This window comes from Callionymus lyra, chromosome 11, assembly GCF_982586985.1.
Source record: "Callionymus lyra chromosome 11, fCalLyr1.hap1.1, whole genome shotgun sequence".
Classification (NCBI taxonomy): domain Eukaryota; kingdom Metazoa; phylum Chordata; class Actinopteri; order Syngnathiformes; family Callionymidae; genus Callionymus; species Callionymus lyra.
The window spans coordinates 25,666,075-25,682,658 of NC_141828.1; the positions used below are offsets into that span (position 1 = coordinate 25,666,075).

General features: G+C 35.4%; 2 protein-coding genes across 3 annotated transcripts; one reads left to right on the plus strand and one right to left on the minus strand.

The window, feature by feature from the left end:
- Positions 1 to 748: 748 nt before the first annotated feature.
- On the minus strand, positions 749 to 5,357 carry LOC148069761 (AP-3 complex subunit mu-1-like). Its single transcript, XM_087802259.1, has 9 exons — positions 5,153 to 5,357; positions 4,652 to 4,926; positions 3,902 to 4,073; positions 3,700 to 3,840; positions 3,271 to 3,356; positions 3,009 to 3,142; positions 2,441 to 2,648; positions 1,481 to 1,625; positions 749 to 1,353 (listed from the first exon to the last, which is right to left on the minus strand). The coding sequence occupies exons 2-9, from the start codon at positions 4,922 to 4,924 to the stop codon at positions 1,253 to 1,255; spliced, it is 1,260 nt and encodes a 419-aa protein (XP_087658385.1). The 5' UTR covers positions 4,925 to 4,926; positions 5,153 to 5,357; the 3' UTR covers positions 749 to 1,252.
- Positions 5,358 to 5,968: 611 nt separating this feature from the next.
- On the plus strand, positions 5,969 to 16,430 carry LOC148069762 (adenosine kinase-like). 2 transcript variants are annotated; one of them, XM_087802844.1, is made up of 11 exons: positions 5,969 to 6,108; positions 9,902 to 9,976; positions 11,570 to 11,623; positions 13,724 to 13,802; positions 13,870 to 14,042; positions 14,099 to 14,207; positions 14,695 to 14,865; positions 14,942 to 14,977; positions 15,055 to 15,169; positions 15,672 to 15,758; positions 15,842 to 16,430. In XM_087802844.1, the coding sequence occupies exons 1-11, from the start codon at positions 6,017 to 6,019 to the stop codon at positions 15,964 to 15,966; spliced, it is 1,116 nt and encodes a 371-aa protein (XP_087658970.1). In that variant the 5' UTR covers positions 5,969 to 6,016; the 3' UTR covers positions 15,967 to 16,430. The 2 variants fall into 2 exon arrangements, with proteins under 2 accessions (XP_087658970.1, XP_087658971.1); XM_087802845.1 differs by lacking the exon at positions 5,969 to 6,108 and adding an exon at positions 8,210 to 8,363.
- Positions 16,431 to 16,584: the final 154 nt, after the last annotated feature.

The window sequence follows — 16,584 nt, forward strand, 5'->3', positions numbered from 1 at the left end:
GTCTCTTTATTACACACTGGTAAATTAACAGTTGAAAATTCTTATAAAAATACAGAATTATCAAGTATTATTTAATACATTTTTAATATCTGGTTTTATCTTAATTTGATAAATAAATGAAGGAAGATGTTTTATTCATTAAAATATGTAAATTAAAAAAGATGATTGAAAGATGTTTGAATCAAAAAATAAAACCCAATCAAAAAGAAAATTTTATCATACAAATGATAAATTAAACTGTTAAAATTATAGTGCTAATCGTTTTTATTGAAGTGAAGAGAGGGTCATTTTGAATTCATTTTTTATTTAAGTAAAAATAGTTTTTGAAATTGCTTTATTTTTTTTTAATTGTAGTGACTTTTAGGGGTTAAAAACGTTTCAACGCTTCATATACAGTAGAAAACTTCAAATAAAATTTTTCCCTTCAATAAAAGTGTTCAAAAGAACTTTCTTCACTGAAATAAAAAAACGATTTAAAAAAAATGTTAAGAAAAAAGTTGCAAAAACCAATTAAAAATTTTTTTGAATTTGAAGAAATTTTATTTTTATTCAGCCTTGTGTTATCTGCAGAAATACATACAGGGTTAAAGCACTATTTTTTTCATTGAACAAACTTTTATTATGACTTTTTTTTTTCATTGAAGCAACAGCTTTATTGATTTAAGATACTTTTTATTGACTAATAAATAAACTTGTCACTCAACTTGTAAATCACATTCAACTTGTTAAAGAAGACCCAAACACATCATCACCTGTTAATTTTAATGATTGTTCTGCAGAACCACAAATATTGTTTGTAGTGTCAAATGTGCAAAATTATCAAAGGAACAAAATAGTACAATATTTGATTTTTTGTTTAAAACATTCACATATTTAAGTATAAAAATGGCTGCCAACGTCCACATCAACAGGACACTGTGTAAGTTCATCTCCATGAGGTTAAATGAGGAGCAAGTCTATATTTTTCTCTCCTTTTTAAAATGAAAATGTCATGTTGGAACTGCCAAAGCTTAACTTTCCAAAATATATATGGTAAAATGTCATATCAGAGTAACAGGAAGGGAGAGAATGATCATGTTGTTCTTGTGGGCTCACTATTTGGCAAGAGGCTCCTCATAAGGGAGACGGTATAGAAAATACTTTAAATGTGCTAATAAATCTTATTTACTGGTCACTAAGATGTTCCCTTCATAAATACTTATAATGCACATCCGTTGATCTTGTTGCTCTACGTGGAAACATTCGTCTGAGTTCAGGTCCGCACTTGAAACTTTCCCGCTTTAGTGACATATTTGACCCCCTTGAAGGGTTTGTACTTTTCCCCGAACATGTCGAGGCGATTGACCTTCACACCTGCAGAGAAAGAAAGAAAAATACATTCATTTGGAAAATATTCTATTTAAAAAAAAAAATAATCAAAGTTTCAACAATGTTAAGTTAATTCAGTATTTGATGACACGATACTTCCATACGTTCTTACCTGAGATTGCCAGCTGCTGGATTTTCAGGTTGATGTTAAGCGACGGGTTCTCTTCAGGTTTAGGACTTCCAGCCTGCAGACTCAGAGTCCCTCGCAGGTTCGGAAGCTTCTGTGGATTTAGTTTCCCGACATCCCAGACCAGAACCTGTCACCCCAAATGTAGTTTAGTATGTATATTAGTGCCATTGGAATATTGAGTGGTTGGATTTTCCTTTTCTTTTTTTTTTCCGAACCATTTAATTTAATAATTTCTATACATCAAAAAGTGGAATTTGTTTTAATTGAATTATTTAATTAAATCATTTTTAAATTTTCTAAATGAAGTACATTTTTTTCACATACTGTATAGTTTGACATTATTAGTAGAATTATTCAAGAAAAACAATTCTTAAAACAACCATTTCTAATTCATAGTCTTTTAAATACAAAATGTAGGTATAATAGTGTCACCAGACAATACCAAAAGAGTACCAAGCTACTTGATCGAACTTTCAGCCAATCATGTTACGCTCAGGTGAGGATCATCTGATGTGATTGGATAATCTTTTGTTATTACCTGGTGGCACTATTATATCAACATTCTATACTGAATTTTAAAGACTGTGAAATAAAATAAAAAAGTAATTTAGGGAAATGTATTTTTTAATAATTGGAATTAAAATATGTTTAAAAATGTATTTTTTAATATTATAATTTATTGATTTCTTGATAAATTCTTAAAAGGAAATATATTTTTTACAATTTAATTATTCCAAAAAATATTCAATGCTTAAAGAACAACATTTCAATTAAAAAATTAATTTCAACATTTGGAAAGGTTAAATTTAACTATTTAAAAATTAGGATGACACTGATTTACTTCCATTAAAATGCTTCCATCGGGGAACACACAAACATGTGGAACATCTGGAATTCAACCACCATAACCCCCATGATGCACTGCAACAGTTCCGGCAGTACCTTAGAGGCCAGGTCATACGAGTAGTTCCCTTGTGTGGACGTGAGGCTGGTGCTGAGGACGGACTTGGGCATGTGGATCGTGACCATCAACCCCTCGATGGTTTTCCCCATGTTCTGCTTCGGTCCGATGGTGATGTCCAGACGCCCACAGTTCCCCGAGTCGAAGAAGCTGATGTTCTGCTTCACGTAGACAGGAAGGGCCACAAGACTGAAAAGGTGGAAACATGATATATTAATTAAAACATTGTTTTATACAACTGTGTTTTTTCTTTTTCAAACGAAGAATTATCTTATGATGTACAACATGTTTCTCTAATTCCTTCATTAAACTTAGCCAGCAATGTTATTAACACCCACTATTTTTCTTTGTTTTTATGATGCAAACACTTTGACAACTTCTTAAGCATTTAAATTATCATTTACAAGCTCAGGGGTATGTAGGTGGCAGAAACATAATAAATCCTTCAAAGCATTTGGAGATCCAGATGGTTATCAGGAAGCGCATGATCATTTTATTGCAGCCTGCAATGATAGCTCACGCCACTAGATGGCGTCAGCTTCCTCTTACTTCTGTGAGTTGACGTGATACGTCATGAGAGTGAAGTTCCCGTCCGGAGGAATAAAGGAAAGAACCTGTTCCGACTCCCAACGCTTGAACCGAACACACGGATGAAAACTCACGTCGTCCAAAAGTCGAGGATTCTGCAGGAAAACAAAATATTGCACACTGAGTTATTAACACACACACACACAAGAAACAGACGCAAAATCAGAGACACGAGTGCGCAAACACAGACACAGACACACACATACAAGAAGACCAGACTCACCATAAATGACAGGGTTAGGTCAGGCATCCCTGAGAGTCTCACACATGCTTCGATGACACCCTGGATGTCTGCAAAGACTGTTGAACCTGAAGAGAGTCATGTTACGTCAGCAAACATGCGACTTGAGCACACAGAAGCAGCTCTGATAACATGATGATGTCTGATGTCATAATGATGTCATGATTATGTCTGATGTCATGATGATGTCATTATGATATCATGATGATGTCTGATGTCATAATGATGTCATGATGATGTCTGATGTCATAATGATTTCATGATGATGTCATAATGATATCATGATGATGTCTGATGTCATAATGATGTCATGATGATGTCTGATGTCATAATGATTTCATGATGATGTCATAATGATATCATGATGATGTCATGATGAAATAATGATAACATGATGATGTGATAACAAACCTGACTTGTCCAAGATAGCGTCAATCTCTTCGATGACATCAAAATATGCCTCATTGTTGGTGTATTTGACACCCGTCCTCCTCCAGGGCACGTTCGACAGCTGACCTGAGGCCAACCCCACGTCTCCCACGTTGCTACTTCCTGTTAAACAAATGCTGTTAAGATAACAGGAAAAGTGCTGACTCAGCTACAGTTTGTTGACCTATCAGTGTATTGACGACTGATCGGAGAATAGTCGGAGGTTTGATCATCTCTTTAAGGATGCTGGATTCTGTCGCCAGAGGAAATCCATTGTCCAGCATCTCCTCCAGCAGCTCGTACACCGTCACCAGATTGTCGTTGATGATGTTCTCAGAAGCCTCTCCGAAATAATCCTGACAGAAAATGATACAACATCAGTGAAATCAGAAGAATTAACTTTTCAAATGTATACTGTATAAAACTATAAACATTTTTATACATTGGAAGATTTTATTGAATTACATCATTTCTATATTGATAGGGATTTTTATTATTAATTGAATTTTAAAAAATGAATACTTTTTTTTGGTTTACTAAATTAAAAGTTTCAATATATGAAATGTTAAATTCATTCAATATTCTGATTTCACTCACATGCTTAAATGAACGATGACTCACGTCTTTCTAAATCAAATCAGCAGACGCTCACTCAGCATCAGGACAAACAAGGGTCTGGTGTTCTTCAAATATTACCACGTGAAGCTGAAATATTTGACATTCTTTCCTCAATTAAATTAATAAATTAGCATTTAGGAACTTTTTTTACTACTTTTGTAGGTCAAAATATGATTAAACTATTTGGTGTCCTTGTATATTTGAGACAGGACTCCGCACAGAGTTCTACAGGTGGCGCTAAATTCCCCATTAGTGTGAGATTGTGATTCACTGGTCGTCTGTGAATGACCTGAACTCCTGACGCAGAAAAGGTCACCTGGAACGTGTCGGCTACTCGGTGCAGGAACTCGATGACGAACAGTGGAGAGACTTCAGTCTGGGCGACAGACAGGAAGTAGATCTTTCCCCTGTATATGTTGATGAGGTAGTGGTGAGGGGTCTGCAGGACTGGAGGAACATCCTCTGGATCCTCAGACTTCTCCTTGGCCTCGAAGAAATAGTCACAGACCCTGCGGTTGATGACACTCTTCCAGTGTTTCTCCAGGAAGATGTCTCCCAGGTTGTTGATTAAAAACAGACTGTGGATCATCTCTGAAACAATAACATTGTTATTAGTCAAGAAGTATCAAACATAAATGGTGAGTATTTGTTTTTAAAATGTACTACACAAAGTAAACATCTATTAGGCAAATAAGTATCACTGCTGTGACGTCATCTTGTAAAACTTTAACGTGTCATTATATTGAAATTTAAGAAATACACATCATTTTAAAGTAAAACTTGTTGTCATTGTTTGAGATGGATGAGAAAGTTTTACCTGAGCAGATGTTTCTGGACGTCAATATGGCAGAAGAACAGCTGAGCTCCCACGTAAACACAATTTCACTGATGCAGAACCATACAAGGCCGGATGTTGACTAAAACCTTTCAGAAATACACTTTCAGTATATTTACGATGATATCAATGACGCCTCGACTAAATACAGCTGCGGCGGTGATTCCAGAGTAACTTTCTGAACTGAATTTCGTTCAGGCGATATCCACGGGCACCTACCTGAAATTTGGGTTGTGTTTTATCCCCGAGTTTTGTCTCTCAGGTTTCTTCTTCCGCGTGTTTTTTAAATACATTAGATAAAACAAGTTTTTATTAATATCTTAAACACGTGTAATTCTAGTGGAACAGTCGTTTAATAACATGTTCATCGTCTATGCACTTGCACGTGTAAATTAACTGAATGTTCGATATTTTGGGGCAAATATTACCATGCAACGACACATTGCTGTTCTTAAGTTGTTTGAATATAAAATAAATGTATTTTTTGTCCAATATGGTCAAACTAATACTGAAAGACCTTAAATCAGATCAAGATCAAGATCCGATCAAGTTGTATTCATTGAAAAAAGGGGAATGATACAGTTTTTTAAATGAACGAATTCCCCCCCTTTGTAAACAAAAATACGGATTAGATAAGACATTTTTTAAATGAGACCAAACCACAATGCATTTGAATTTCACCAAGAAGGATTTATTTTTTCTTTCTCACGTTTGCGGATCATTTTATTGTCATGTGGCCGCCTGTGAGTCCTCTCCCGGGGTTTCCGCCCTTCTTCCCTCTGTTCGTCCACATTACCGGCAGAAGGTGATCCAGCGTGTTGTTGCTCCTTCATCTTCATCTCCACCATGGCCTCAGAAGAACCTCAAGCCAAGAAAGTTAAACTTTCTGAGGAGGACAAGTCGACGTCCACCACTAAAACCTCTCCACTCCAGCTAAGGTGACCCGCGTTGTTTATAGAAGCTAACGAGTAACAACCGTGTCCTTGCAAACAAACACATGTATATAAATGTTCTTAAAGGTTTCACCTCGAGTACGAATGTTTGCTTGAATCTCATCTCTTGATTTATTGTTTGTGTTTTTTTTCACCTCAAAGTCTTGGTTTATTGCGGCGCAAAGTCCTCTGTTGTGATAAAGATCTAAAGCTAACACTTGCTAACACTGTGGCGCCAAAGAAGCACAACAAGGGCTTCATGGAAAGTGAAAAGAAGTTTTACAAATATGACAGAAAGTCTGAAAGTGTGATAAATATTCCAACATGTGGTCACATACACCATTGACAATAGTTGGCGCGGGTTTGTAGCGTGCACTCTCGCGCACGTTATAGGCCACGCCCCAAACACCCATATATGGCCATTGTAGATCGTTTTTCGTAACATTTTGTAACAGTTGACTGAGGAATGAAAAAAAAGTATTTAAAGGAAATATATAGTAGAATAAAGTGGAGATCTTTTCTGCAAAAGAAGTAGCTTAATGATCAACCATGTCTGAATCCAAAAACTATGTAACAACGGATCATTTTTTGATCAAGAGGAGTTTTTCCACTCTTTCTTCTCTTTTTTTACATACGGTGGCCCAGAAGTGCAAAACACATTTACAAAGTAAGTAAGAAATTATGAAACACAATTTCAAAATATGAAGCGCATCTTTAAACTGTTAAATACAAATTAACAAACTATGAAACAAAGGTACAAGCTGTGAAGCAAATTTAAGAAATTATGAGACACATTTACAAACCGTGAAACACGTTTACCAACTGTTAATCCTTTTTAATCATTTCTTTCATAGATTGTAAATGTGTTTTGAGATTTTTGAAACCAAATTACTATCTTCTAAATCAAGTTTCAAACTCTAAAGAAAATTTACAAACTCTGAAACAGTTAAAATTTAGTGAAACAAATTTACAAACAAAATGTACAGTTTTGTAAATAGACTTTTAGACTTTAAAAACGAATTTACAAACTTTCAACTAAATTAGAGTTTAAATAACTTTTGCACTTCTGAGCCACTGTACTTTCTCACTTTTCCAGAATTCACAAATTCAGAATTAGAATCTGAAACTTTTATTGCCACTTTATTTTCCACACTATTTCCGACATTTGACCACCTGGTTCTACTTAAAAACGAAGATAAGATTGTCATTGTTTCTAATACCTTACTGGTGTGATTCCTCAGGCCTACATATCTGTGATCTATTCTCTTTAATCTTTAACTGCCAGTCAGTACTGTTTCTCTGTTTGACTACTTAACACCTGAAAGTCAGTTTCTCCTGAACTCATCCATTCATTCATGATCTGAGACATCTGGTCTACAACAGCTGTTTTATAATGTTGTTACTATATTGGATTATGTTAATGATTTAATTTAATCTTGTTGTTAGTTGGCTTTATTCAAATATAGAAATATATCTGTATATACATAACACCCATAAAAATACAAAAAGCTAAATATGCAAAAAGTGAAAATGTTAAGGTGAATTTTAAGAAACGAGTGATTTAAAGATGTTTCTCCTGAAGTCTTTTGGCTTTTAAACTATTATTTAATAATTCATCTTACACTAAAATGGTTGTAAAATAATATGGTTTGTTCGCTCTAAGGATTATCATTGAGAAATTTGCTGGTGCGCCAAACATAACTTGTTTAACCTGTTTGTTAGACTTGACTCTCATCATGTTTGACTGAGACAAAATGGGTTTCTATCACTCATGTAACTAGTATCAGTTCCATCAGATGATTGAATGAATTTCACATTTACAATGAGATTCCAATCTTTAACTTTGCTTTTCCACTTCTGTATTTTATTTCATTTTTGTTTATCTTAAAGAATACTTTAATTATTGTATCACTATATGGTACTATCTTAACCATATTGGCCATCACCTGCATGTTTGCATGTCAACAAACCTGCTCAACAGCCAGGGTCTACTGGAAGATATAATCTGGCAGCGAGAGCCAATCAGCACGCAGCTCCCACCTCCTCCTGACCCGCCCTCCTCCAGACGTGCTGCAGGCAGCCTGTGAGGAGGAGCAGGAGGAGGAGGAGCCGCTGGGTTGCAGGGGGAAATCGATCCCCACTGAGCTGAAATTGTGAAGTTTCCCGATGTCTTGCTCATTCTGAGCGAGTGGTGGGTTGCTCAACAGGTCTGAAGGGATCCAGCTGTCACTGAGGAAGAGGAACAAGATGTCTACTGCGAGGTGAGTCTTCTAGTGCCATGAGCGGCGGCAGGGATGGCATCAGTGAACTGACTGCATGACTGACGGGGATCCATGTCTGACTCCGTGCTGGCAGGGAGAGCCTTCTTCATGTTTGATGGATGCTTTGAACGGTTGAGGCTCCAGACATGTGCTCTGCTCTGTGACTAAAAAAACATTTTAACGCTTGGTTTCTGTCGTGTTAAGAAATACATTTTCATTTATTATTAGTGTGTGTTGTGTGAGGCTGCAGGAGCTTCAGAAACAAAGGCAGCTCCTGTCCTGATGTGTTCTCGGCACATGACTGGTTCCTGGATGTTTAGGGGAGAAAAAAAACACTAATGAATTGTGCAAACAGATTTAAAACGGGAACACAAACAAGGACATCCTCCTCTGGCTGTTCGGTTGTGAATCTTTAGATTAACATGTTGTTGGAGTAAACATTTAACCAACATTACAGGAGTGTCGGAATATTGAATGACTTTAACACTATGTATGTAATAACTCTTTGGGAAACATGTGATTGAATCATTTGTATATTGACTGGTAGAATTTTTTTTTTTCTTGTTTAGTAATTGAATTTAAACAAACCAATTTATATATTTTTTTTCACATAGTGATATTGTAATATATAATTTGTTTAATAGATGGATGAAAGGATAGATAAATCTTTATTGATCCTATATGATCTATTCAAATAATTATAAAAATCAATCAAACCCATCTTAATCCAATCTTTTTTTTTTATTGGTCGCCTTTTAAATTCAATATAAAAATGTTAGTATATTGGTGCCGTAACTTAAACTTATTTTTTCATAATGAATGGATTTTTTTAATCACAGTTTGATATTCTAATTCCAATCATTTAAAAATACTTTCTAAATTCACTATTTTGTAATGTATAGCCTTTTCAGTATAACTATGTTGGTATAATAAATTGACGCACCAGTGCTTCTCTGTCACATGATCATCTGCGTGTCGAATGATTGCCTAGAAGTTCGATCATGTAGTTTTGTTGGTATTGTCTGGTGACACTATTATACCAACACTTTTATATTTAACTTAAAAGGCTATGAATTTAAACATTTTTAATTTAATAATGGTGCCATCATTTTTATATTAAATTTCAAAATGTTTTAAAAATAAAAATGTTCTATATATTTAATTATTAATTTGAAAACAAATTTATTTAAATATTCATTTAAAGAAATTGATGAATTAAGTAATCACAAAGAAATTCAATGCTTAAAAAACACTTGGTTTCAATAAAAAGAAATATAAAATGTAAAATTAAAGCATTCAATATTCAGATGACTCTGATATACTTTCATAATCCTGCATCTTTTGAATATTCACAGCAGTGACTCCAGGCAGGATCTTCCTCACATAACTCCTTACAGCCTGATTCAACTAAACCCATTTCTAATCCCGCAGCACTCATTGTAATAAGCAAAGAGAACTTTGCATATGTTTCGAACGTTCTGTTGACGAGTTAATTTTGAGACCTAAAGATGCTTAAAGATTTTGTTTCTGTCCTGCAGCTCCAACTCTCTGTTCGGGATGGGAAATCCTCTCCTGGACATCTCGGCTGTGGTGGACAAAGACTTCCTGGACAAGTATGTCGCTCATCGTGCTGCTTAAAATGTGTCAACACCTCCCTGCAGGCAACTTTGCAAATCTTTAGTGATCAAATATTTGCACAAACTTGGTTATAACTGAAATCCTCTCATGCAACGTGTAAAACTCATGGCTCGGGGGTCACCAGAGGTCGCAGGCTGGAGGGTTTTTCATTAGTTTGGTCTGAACAGCTTTTTATTGATATTTTGTTGATATTTTGTTGTTCTGTCTGAACTCCTAAGAACTTGGACCATTAATGAATGGCTGCAGTATTGTTACACGGGCCTCAGTTGGCCCGCACAGGTTTGAGACCCCTGACCTAAATCATACGATGAACACTGAGGAGCCTTTTCTTCCTGCACTCTGAGGCTGGTTTGGAGTTGCTGTTTATCTGGGCACTGGAGGTTCACCAGAGTCGGCCCGAGTCATATCGCGGCGCAGTGACCAGGGCAAAGGGCATTCGTCAGCTCCTGGTCACAGTCCAAACTCCTCGTAGAAATTCCAGGATTAGAGCTAAACCCAGGTCTTGTTCAATTACTCGCCAGTTAAACGCTTCTTCAAGTCGCTCTTGAGCAAATTATTCTATGAACATCCACTTCAACTTTTTTAACTGCCTTTATTATATTACAATATACTGTATATTATTGTTGAATATATAACTTTGTCACATTATTACTTTTAATGGTTATGGTAAAATCAGATTTAAATTTAAAGAAACGTAATATTATACATTTTAAATATGAGATTTAAGAGAAACTATTATACATGTATATATATATATATATGTGTGTATACATACACACGCACAGTTTTTTATAAAACTTTTATTTATATAGATAATAAAAGGGTGAATGTTTTAATATAATTAAAGCTGCATAAATGATTGTACAATTTAAAATATGAAATGTACTTTAAGAAACATCCTTTTATACACTATATATATTATACATCTATTTGGTATTCTATAAATGGGCAAATGGAATTTTATTAAAAGCATCATATTTTTTTTAACTAAAAATAATCCCACAATCTTAAATACGAGAATTTGTGTGTGTATATACTGTATTTCATTATTTCTTTTTTGTATTGCATTAGTAGTGAAAATATCAAGTCATAATTCCACAATTTAAAATATATTTGTGTATATATTTAACTTTTATCTATTCTTTCAGTTTATATATTATATCAATGTATATTGAAGATAATGTTTTACACATTTGCATAAGAATATTCAATATTAAATGTATATATGAAATTTATATTAACAATTTATTCTGGATTTTATATATACATTTTTTTTTAATTATTTATCTTCTTTATTTTATGTATTTTATAAATGGTGGAACTATTAAGTTTTTAATAAATTTAATTTTGAATCATGTGAACAATTTAGAATGAGATCGATATGAACTCATGGGGTCATCCATCTGTCTTCAGGTTCTTTAAATCAACATTATTCTATTGTTCCTAAAAAGGTGTACAAACTCCAGTAAGATCTGAGATTTAGTTTCTCTGCTGTAAATCCTGGATGAGACTCTTTTCTACATTCAATGTTTGAATGCAACACTGACCAGACTCCTCCATGTTTGCAGGTACAGCCTGAAGCCAAACGACCAGATCCTGGCAGAGGACCAACACAAAGCTCTGTGAGTGCTGCTGAAGCCGTCATTGATACAGTTAGCCTCTTCCGTCAGGCCCCCCTCTTCTGTCATGATTCAATTGCCCAGAGTGATCCAGTCAAAACAGGGACAGGCCAGATCTATCATCACAAAAGTGACCTCCGCTCTTGCTCAGACAGCTCTGTGTCCAGCCTCAACCAATCCTAGCGCAGGACTCTTTGACTCCCTGAGAACGGCGCAGGAGAGCAAACATTTCACCACCAGCTGATAAGAAATGCAGTTTTTAGTCGTAGTCATGTGCTCAGATGTCGCTCACAACGTTGATTCCCTTAGAAGTTAATAATTGTCAGTCTAATTAGTTTTTGTTTGTTTTAGGGATCAATTGAGCAGATGCTAATGTCACCAAGACAATAAAAATCCTCAAGTCCTGGATGTCAAAATCAACTTGGGAAGTTTGGTTAAGGTTTTAAAATAAACAACTTAACATTGTCAACAATAATGTTCATTAATTTATATTTCAGTTGGTCCGTCAAACAAGCTCAGTTTGTTTTTCTGATCAAGCTAGCGGATGCCAATGTCCTCCTAGCTTCCTGAATGTAAACTTAAGTTATTTATTTAAAAACGTTCAATAATTGTCTGTTGAATTAGCTTTAATGTCAATTAGCTAATATCATAGATAAATAAAGTTAATCTCTGCATCCTGGATGCCAAACTCCACATGAGTTGTTCATTTAAAATCCTCAAGACAAAGATGAATGAAAATAAAAAGGCTTAATTATGAATTCAGATATGGACTTTTCAAGTCATCTGGACCCTTCTAGACACTAATATATCCCCACGAGATCTTTTGGCACATGACACCGTTTTGTAAAATGTTCTCTCACTGGAATGTTTGAACGTTGGCAGGTTATATAGTTGTGTCTCAACGCCATGTTGTTTAGGTTTCCACCAGTAAATGGGCTTCTTTTAAAAATGCAGGGCCTTGAAAAACGTTATTGACAAAGGCCTTGTTTTGTCTCGTTGTTCACTCTTTTTTGCAAGATGGAGGTCATGTTATGAAATGTTTTTATTCTGTTTGGTAGGTTTAATGTTTTGTTTGGGCTGGAAACAACCCGATCCGGGAACCATTCTTTCTCTATTTACACTGTGAAGGACGCACACTGCTGGTTTTCTAGGTTTACGCATGAAAAAAACAAAAAACAAAGAACATGGAATTTTTTTTTATTAAAACGTTTTATTTTAAACGTACAATTATTAAAAAATACTTAAGTTATCAAAGATCTGTTGTGATTTTCATCGTCAAGTGCTTTACTATCTTGGTTATGAACAACCTGGATCCTGTACTCACTGTGACGATCCTGCTTGTCTGTATTTCTGCTTCTACTGGTCTGGTATCGTCACAGTATCTGCAATGATCTGAGCTTTAGTCGTGAAAGTAATGAGCTCAGGCTGCAGACCTGCTGTGCAAGTCCATTTATTTATTGGAGTTACATCTTGGGTCGGTAATCGGCACCAGGTGCAGGTGAGGGTTAGAAGCTTTGTTGAATAAACAACTTGGAGCAGAAGATGAAAATGAAGTAAATGATCTCGTTGTACGTGATTGTACTTCTCCAGGCATGTTGAGGCTCGGCTGGAGGTATTTTTGAGATGTTCAGGGACTGAGAATGTTGCATTGCTAGATATAGTGGTGTGTATTTTCAAAAATGTGTTGATACGATCACAATACAGGGGCAACAATTTGATATACTGTATATATATATATATCTTTGCGCTTGATGGAGTCTACTGACTCCTTTAAGAAACATCTTAAGACGTTTCTATTCGTTCAGGCTTTTCCTTGATTTTCTGGAACTCCTGTGGTGTTATCAGTTTTATCTTGATCTTTAAAATATATACTTTATTGAATATTGTTTTGATTGTTTAAGCGCTTTGTGACCCTGGTCTGGAAAAGCGCTATACAAATAAAAATTACTTACTTACTTATATATTGATATACAAAATATTTTAAATGGACACAGAGCTGTTGAATATCGATAAAGTAACGTGAATTAAAGAAACAACCCCACCTAATTCAGTGAATCAATCTTTTCTTTCATTGTAACTCATGGAATTGCTCTTGTGCTGCAGGTTCGAGGAGCTCATCAAGAAGTTCAAGGTGGAGTATCACGCTGGAGGAGCAACGCAGAACTCCATCAAGGTTGCTCAGGTCAGTTGGGTGATCCTAATGTCTTCATGAGTCGCCGCTGAAGCTCAAGCCCAGTCTTTGTCTGCAGTGGATGATCCAGGAGCCTCACAACGTAGGCACCTTCTTCGGCTGCATCGGGAAAGACAAGTTCGGGGAGATCCTGAAGAAGAAGGCGGTAGAGGCCCACATCGACGCCCACTACTACGAGCAGGACGAGGAGCCCACCGGCACCTGTGCAGCTTGTATTACTGGAGACAACAGGTGAGAAGCTAAATGTTAGCATTGCTAGCAACATCAAGCTAATGTTGTCGTCTCAGGTCGCTAGTGGCTAACCTGGCTGCTGCCAACTGTTATAAGAAGGATAAACATCTGGATCTGGAGGAGAACTGGGCTCTGGTGGAGAAGGCCAAAGTTTACTACATAGCTGTGAGTAGTTATTCATTCTAGTTTTTCAGATTTGATCAGGTATCTGTACTTTTTTGGTTTTGTCTGGTGACACTCTTATACATTTATATGGAAGTCTTCTTTTTTGTAATTATTATAACTTTAAATATTAAACATTTAATTAAATGATTCAATAAAATAAACAAAACAACTTTTCTATTTAACTGAAAAGGCTACAAATTAAAACAATGAATTTAAAAATCTGTTTTTAAATGATTGGGTTAAAATATCACACTCACTCAAAATCTTTTTTAAATTAATTATTAAAAAGAAAAGGTTTTGACATTTCAGTATACAAATAGCTCAATTAAATTATTAAATAAAAACAAACTACATGCTTGAAAAACAATTCAATAAAAAATGTCATACTTTCAACATTAGAAATGTTTAACCACTCAATATTGTGATGTCACTGACATGCCTCTCTATTATCTGGCCTCATCCACTGAACCAAACTTGTATTGTCCAGGGATTCTTCTTGACCGTCTCTGTGGAGTCTATACTGAAAGTAGCCAAACACGCATCAGACAACAACAAGGTTTTCTGCCTGAACCTGTCGGCGCCTTTCATCAGCCAGTTCTTCAAGGACAACCTCATGCAGGTCATGCCGTACGTCGACGTTCTTTTCGGCAACGAGACGGTGAGTTTTTTTCTTTCTGACACTTTTCAACATCCTAGTTGTCACTGGCTAAACTTTTAAACTAATTCCCCTCCAGGAAGCTGAGACTTTTGCCAAAACACAGGACTTTGATGTGAGTATCGCTAACGCGCATTTCTTGATTCCTTTCCTCAGTCGCTCATCTTTATAATTCATTATTTTTTGTTGTAGACTGAAGACATCAAAGAAATTGCCAAAAAAGCACAAGCTTTGCCTAAAGTCAACAAGAAGAGACAGAGGATTGTTGTGCTGACGCAGGGAAAGGATGAAACTGTCTTGAATTCTGGTGAGTTTTCCAACCTTATCTTACTGTAACTTATTGCTCTGATTTACTTCTGATCATAATTTCTTGTAATAAATAAAAAAAAGTTGTATTAATTTGACATAATTGTATAATAATAATAAAAAAAAAATGTATGTTTCAACATTTCAAATGTTAATTTCAACCATTTAATTTTTCTGATGATTTACTTCCGCAGTTTTTTTTTTTAATGATTTTGTTTTTAGTGCTCTAAATGCAATACATTAAGATTCTGAAATATTTAAAAGATGGTGTTTTAATGTTACTTTATCATACATGATTTTCAATTATACTTACAATAATATTGTTTTTTTTAATTAAAATTGGAAGACTAGAAGAAGGAATGGACACAACAAGCTTTTCTCTTGTTTTTATTAAAAGACAAACTGTATCTGGCCAATGGAACTACAGAGACTTGCACTTTCTGACATTATCAGACACAATTGAATTGCTATTTATGTCATATTCATATTGTGTGTTTGTTCAGGTGATAAGATTGAGACCTTCCCTGTGCTGAAGATTGACCCGAAAGACATCGTGGACACAAATGGCGCCGGCGACGCCTTCGTAGGAGGTGAGATCTGAACCTATAACTTTATCTATTGTACATCTTTGAGTCGGAAACTAACGAAGCTTTAATTTTCCTTCACCATCCAGGTTTTCTTTCCGAGCTGGTCCAGGAAAAACCTCTGGATCAGTGTGTGAAGGCGGCTCACTACTCCGCCAACGTCATCATCAGACGAGCAGGATGCACATTTCCAGAAAAGCCTGACTTTGTTTAAGGCTTTCCTCTAACTCCAGAACCTGACTGAGACCTCCATGACCACGCTGTGTTCTGCAAAAACAAAAACCGTCCGTGTTTGATCCTCAAACATGTTTTTTTTTTTCACTTCTGGTGCCTCAGTACATGTGCCTGTTTTCTACCACTGGGGAGCAGTAGAGCTCCCAAATAAAAAGTGGCTCGGATTTATTCAGATGATTTTATATGATGGAAAATATTTGTTTTCAAATGCAGTATTTGCTTTTAATTTATGCACTAACCGATGTTACAAACATTGTTTGAAATATTGTTTAAGAAAAATCACTGCCAATTTAACGACGTCAATAATCATGTTTATTTAATTTCTCCGGTTTGTAACTTGACTAGTTCCGTTCAACCGTTTCAAAAATGTCATTTCATGGTCAAGAAAATGTCAGAAGTTTAACGTGCGTCTCTTGTTTGTCATAAATGATTTGGAGGTTTAAATGTTTTCCCGTCTGTCAAACACACACACACGCGCATGCGCACAACACAAACCAATAACCGGGACCAAAATGGCGCCGTTTCTTGCCAATTATTAGTAACTTGTGACGTTGAAAATGTATAAACATTAAGACACTCGTCATGTATCTTTAAATAG